The 6,000-nt window shown below is 40.0% G+C and overlaps 1 protein-coding gene across 12 annotated transcripts in view; it reads right to left on the bottom strand.

Annotated features, from left to right (window-relative positions):
• The window catches only part of epb41l3b (erythrocyte membrane protein band 4.1-like 3b), a 56,444-nt gene that overhangs the window by 32,201 nt on the left and 18,243 nt on the right, over nt 1-6,000 (bottom strand). For 11 of the 12 annotated variants that reach the window (XM_051404267.1, XM_051404257.1, XM_051404282.1 and 8 more), the window contains exon 2: nt 2,748-2,920. In XM_051404267.1, the coding sequence (XP_051260227.1) occupies nt 2,748-2,909 (162 nt within the window). In that variant the 5' untranslated portion in view covers nt 2,910-2,920. The remainder of the gene's footprint in view (nt 1-2,747; nt 2,921-6,000) is intronic. The other variant, XM_051404289.1, reaches the window with a different exon arrangement.

Here is a 6,000-nt window from a genome sequence, read left to right as displayed (position 1 = left end):
TTGGCGCTGTGTCAGAGTGCTGTGATTTCTCTCAGCCTGTTTCTGCCAATTCACACAACTCCGACAATGGCAGCGCATCATCCATCACCCTCAGTGCCACACGATGAGGGATGTTTAATGTTCACGTTAAGTTTAGGGGTTACTGGAATGGCTGCGCTTAATAATAGGAGTTACACATTCATGTTTAAATTCTTAAAAATGTGGAATAAATTTGATCACCTGACTTTTCATCTAGGCCACCATCAGGTTAAAATGTCTCTTTGTCTTTGTGATCAAATACATGCAAAACTACTGGAATTCCCGTCAGCCTTAGCTGCACTTTGTGTTTGATGTTAATTAGCAAATGTTAGCACGCCAACATGTTACACTAAGATGGTTAAGATAGTAAACATTATACCTCTTAAACATCCACATGTTAGCATCACCAGTGTGAGCATGTTAGCATCAGGGTTTCAGCATTTGGTACAGCTTCGCTCTACATAACAAATGTGAATCAGTGGTGGTGTGATACAACCATTAATTGGATAGTTACCCCAGTAAACATAATATGACAAAATATCAGATGTTCATAAATCCAGGGTATGCATCATCATTTGTTAACTAACATTAAAATATTACATTTTATTATGATTTGTTGCTACATTACGCAGCCCAGGACATAATGAATCTATCCATCACCTCGCCCTGGTTTTGCTGCTCTCTCATTACAGTCCATTATGATTCATGTGTAAACTCATGCTCTATTTCTTCTCCTCATCAAACACATTCCCACACTTACACTTTTCCACATCATGGTAAAAAGCCACAAGTTAGGTCAGTGGGGGTGCGAGCCTCAGCATGCTCAAATTGCAATTACATGCTCTAACACGTGACAGATCATACGAAGGAAAAACATCGCAAAACCACCTCTGTTTTTTTTTTTTCTGTCCACATCTGGCTGTGGGGACTTTGGCCTTTTGACCTGAATAGTGGCTGCTTGTAACTGACAGAAATCTACAAGTTTAAACTTAATCCAGTGCCAAGTCACGTAAATGTAAAAGTGATAAGACAGGACGGCTCAGAGCTTATCCCCACAATAATGCGGTCTGGGAACATTCATATATCGAACATCAGTCAAACCTTTCACAACCTTTTTTCATGCGGATCTTGCAATAATTTTTCTACTCTTTAGGTTACAGCTAGACAGACTAATGGTGATGTAGCTTCGAGCTAGTGCAGGTAATTCAAACTTTCAAATGTAAGGCATTTGTTTGCCTTGAACTATATTTCACCACGGTAAGGTCCTCTGCAAAAGACCGAATCTGGTTGCATGTACAGCTAGTCACACTGTTTTACTTTCAACCAGTAAATTAGGAAATAAGCAGGAATCTGCTTTTAGTCTGAGATAGTGCCCCTGCAGTTTGGAACAAGTAGAAATTCAATCTGTAGATCGATTAGATAGTAAACCCAGAAGGTTGCTTGGCCCAAAATCTGCAGACAAGCACTCAGTGTTCAGATAACATTAGTAGCTACTTGGGCTGGCTCAGACATATAATGGACAGGCTGCAGGCTACACTCTTCTTAACAGAGATCACTGCTTTCAAACAGTGAACTGGAGGTTTTTCACTCTTATAAACAAGTATATAAAAAGATAGATTTAGTCCACAAGCTTGTATATTTATTATTATTTTGTATTGTTCAATTTAAACAGTAAATCATAATAAAATCTGAGTTGTTTATGTGCCAAAGTGGTGTGAATTTTAAGATCGAGGGTCCCACACCTTCTTAAACATTTATGTACATTTTCAAAAACTTTCAAGGCCTTGGTTTTCCCCCTAAAATTCACAAACTTTCAAGGAGTTCAAGGACCAGTGGGGATCAGATGTAAGATTAACTGTCCTACAAGAAAAACAAGACATTTACTACATTGCTGTACAAACAAGGTGAGTCGACTAAATACATTTGGAAATGACGGTTGTTTCAACTTTACTCGCATTGTGTTTTAAAAGAAAGTCTTTGACAGGTCCAACCAACAGTTAAAAACCCAAATGTGTTCAGTTTACAGTTATAAAACAAAGAAAAGCAGCAAATCTTCATATTTTGAGAAGCCTGCTTCTTCATGATTAATTACTTTAACCTTTAAGACATTTTCTGTTTGCATTGTGGCTGCCGTAGTTATTTGTGTTCATTTCATTGCCCTAAAACAGACATCTCAAACCACGAAATGCTAAAAGCTGTGAGGTTACACTTCAGTAGCTCGGTTTACTCATTCTTCCCACAGCTGCGTGAAGTTATGTTAATTAGTACAATCAGCTGACATAACTCTAGGAATGAAAACATCCACACTTTGTCGGGGGTTTCTCAATCTGTGTTTCATCCATTCCCCAAATAAAAGCACGGAGCACTGCCTGAAACACATGTTTACTTGTCAACAGATGCATTTGTTGTGGAGCCATAACCGCTACTGAGAACACTGAGGTCACATCGTCAGTATGTTTTCTTTTGTTCATTTCCATTTTTCACACAAAGACACAATTCATTCAGGAGTGGGATGAATGGTGTGTAATGTGTTCTCAAAATCAAGCCCAATCTACAGGGATATGTACAGTGTTTACGCCATAAAACCACTCTCAATTGAATTACTTGAGTGTTTTTTATGAGCAAAACATGGAAAGCATGCTAGGGTGACTGATTTTCACTGAATTCAAGCTGTCAGTGGCCACTGGCTGGATCCTCGTGTTGTGGCTGTGGTTTCTGAAGAGGCTGACCTGTTCTTTCCTGGCTGGGGTGCTGTGTCCGGCGGCGGCGGGAAGCTGCTCCGGTTGGTTCTGCGGCGAGGTGGGTTCGGCTGCTTTCGCTTTCCCCTTCTCCGTCTCCTTGTTCTCCTGCGGCTGCTTGGCCTCTGAGTCTGCGCCTGATTCGGTTGTCATGGTAAATCACGCTGGAGTGGAGGAAAGGAGGAAAGACGAGGGGAAAAGGGGAAAACTAGATGAGTCAGCTGAGATGTTATGAATTGATATACCGCCGCTTTTCAGCCCTGTGCAACGATAAGCTCATGCTCTGATGCAAATGCAGAGATGTGGATATTGTTTGACAGCAGAATAAAAAGTGAAATTAATGTAAGTGGCTTAGGTGCATTCGGGTCCCGTTCTCAATAATCTCACGAGTGTCAGTAGCTGATAATGGAAAGTGCTTAGACTGCTGGTGCCCTGACAACCACAATATATTATACAATATACAGCATCTTTTCACATCACCTGGTTCCAAACACTCTCACCTAGAGCTGCAACTAAGAATTATTGTCATTATCTGACGGTTATTTTCTCTATTCATCATTTGGTCTGTCAACTATCAGAAAATAGTAAAAAAAAAATGTATGCCACAATGTTCCCCAACACAACTGAGGTCCTGTTTTGTCCAAAACACAGAGATATTCAGTTTACAGTGGTATTAAGCAGCAAATCCTGGAGAAGCTGGAATCAACAAATGTTTGGCAGTTTTCTGTTGCTTGACTGTTCAAATACACTCAATGTTACAGCTCTAGCCTCACCCTCTGCTAAAAGTATCTACATATTGGAGGAATTCAATCACCTATCCAAAAATAGTGCTGAAACAACTGATTAATCAGATTAGACTCAATACATGATTAAGAGGAAATGAATGGATAAAATGTAATAATTCATTTTGAGTAATTTATCAAATGAACATTGCAGCTTCTTGTACAGTTTCCTTTTATGTTTTCCACCAGTTGTTCAGCCAAATAAGCAACTGGTAAACAACTTGCTAAGGGTATTTGTTTACATTAATTTTGGGTCGCAACTAATGATTATTTTCATTATAGATTAATCTGGCGGTTATTTGTGTGATTCATTTTAATGTATTAAATCATTTATTCTCTAAAATGCTATAAAATATTGGAAAAATGTCTATTACAGTTAACTAAAACCCAAGATGACGTCTTCAAATGTCAGACAGTCCAAAATCCAAATATATTCAAATACACCTAAACAGTGATCTAAATAGTTGCAGATTACGTATCTATTGATGGACTAATAGATTATTTAACTAATTGTCTCAGCACTAAAACAATCAATTAAGCAGAAAAAAAGATAATCAATAATGCAAATGATAATAGCATTTTCCTCAATGTTGAACAATGTCTTTCATGCCCACCCAGATTCTCTGCAGAGTATTTACACACAACTATTCAAAGTATCTAAAGTGTACCAGTGCACATCTTTTATAGCATGACCTTCTCCCTTGGTGAATAGCAGCATACCAGCGACAGATGGGGTCCCAAGGGCCTAAAACTTTGTAATGAGAGGAAACATCTAACGACCAGTTTTGCAAAACAAAGATGACAGATAGGACGGATCGCACTGGGGGCCCCTGCACTAACCGTACCCACAGGCTCTGACATTGGGATGTGGGGTTTGGAGGGCGTGTGTGCGGGACAGCAACACTGGGCCTCTGCTGCAGAGAGTCTGGGGTTTGTAGTATGGATGCCTGTCATTCTCCTGTTGGCCTGCTTCTCCCTGAGCTCTATTTATAGGGCCGTGTTTACTCCGAGGTGGGAGGATCTCTGACTTCCAGCCGTGGTCGGGGACAGCAGCCTCTGGATCACACGCACTCTGGGCTGAGGTGATCCCCAAAACTTTTAACACATACTGAAAGAAAACCTGCTACAATAAACTACAATGGAGAACTATGGCTCAATACAAAACTACCTCTAGGTATTGAGATTCCACAAGCAAGAATCTGCTTTTTGTGGGTCCGGATATTTTATAATTTGTAATAAGAAACCAGTCTCAGTAGGAAACATTATGAAGGCTTTTTTGCAGACTAAATTTGGCCCACATGGCCAACTCCACGTGTCCTGCTGTGACCAGCACATAGCTGGATTATTAACAGCTGGAGTCCATGCCCTCATCATGCCTCCATGTTGTTTTGTTCATCTTACACTCTGTAACAGATGCCTTATTTCAAAACTGCTGAACTAAAATGAGTGTTTTATGTGAAGATAAAGCCCAATTGATGTGATTATTAGCATGTAGACGATTACACAAGCTCTTGTTTCAAGATAATTTGGTTATTAACAATTATTATAGAGCAGAATGATACAGATCTTAAGTAACTCCAAAGGGTAATTCATCTTGGCTAATAAGGTGTGGGTTTGAACCCCAAGGGAATTATTTAAAATAGGTTACAATGTAAAGCCAAATCAAGCTTTGCCAAATGACAAAGGACACTTCAGAGCAGAGTTGTTAGTGTTTAAGTTGATTAGACTGATGCTGACTCAAAACAGCAGTAAATAAGACTTGGAAAAGAGTCTAAACACTTGGGAGTTTTATGTTATTCCTGCATTTACTTTCAAAGAAGTAGAACGAGCATCAAGGGTCACCGAACGCAGCATGCTGATTAAACTCGTTCTAATGTTCCACTTCAATACCTTCAGGTGCTAGCCATAAAGATCAACAAATCTAGATCACCGGCTCGAGTAGCAGCAATATGAATTAAGTGATAAAGTCACAAGATCCAACCCTGGCTTTGAAAAGAGGTTGTTCTCCAAGCGAGGATAACAGATTCTAAAAAGACCACTGAGCCAGATTCAACCCATTCCTGTCAAAACATCTCTGCTGCTTTGTTGTATCATGTATGTCACGTGTTGATGAGCGGCTCACTAATCAGCTGACAGATGATGGCTGCACAGCTAACCTTTGCTTCTCTTAACCCTGCTATGAAACAGGAACTATGGTAGGAGGGGAGGAAAGGAACATCTTAGCACCATAGAAATGGAAGAAGAATACGTTCAGTCACTGGTGACAGGCACTCTTCACAGGGCCACACAACAGCCTACACAGTAGCCTTGTGTGTGGCCCTCACCATGGACTGGCACATACATTATGCATTCAGAACGCTGTATTCACAACTCATTTAGTGCCCTGGACTACTGCTAGTATACAGGAGTGACTGATGATTGCTCCAACATAAGCCTAATCATATTGAGTTTAAGATTCAGCC

The sequence above is a fragment of the Dicentrarchus labrax genome, unplaced genomic scaffold (assembly GCF_905237075.1).
Source record: "Dicentrarchus labrax unplaced genomic scaffold, dlabrax2021, whole genome shotgun sequence".
In the NCBI taxonomy this organism is placed as follows: Eukaryota; Metazoa; Chordata; class Actinopteri; family Moronidae; genus Dicentrarchus; species Dicentrarchus labrax.
The sequence above is the reverse complement of the archived record's forward strand: the minus strand, read 5'-3'. Positions and strand labels throughout refer to the sequence as shown.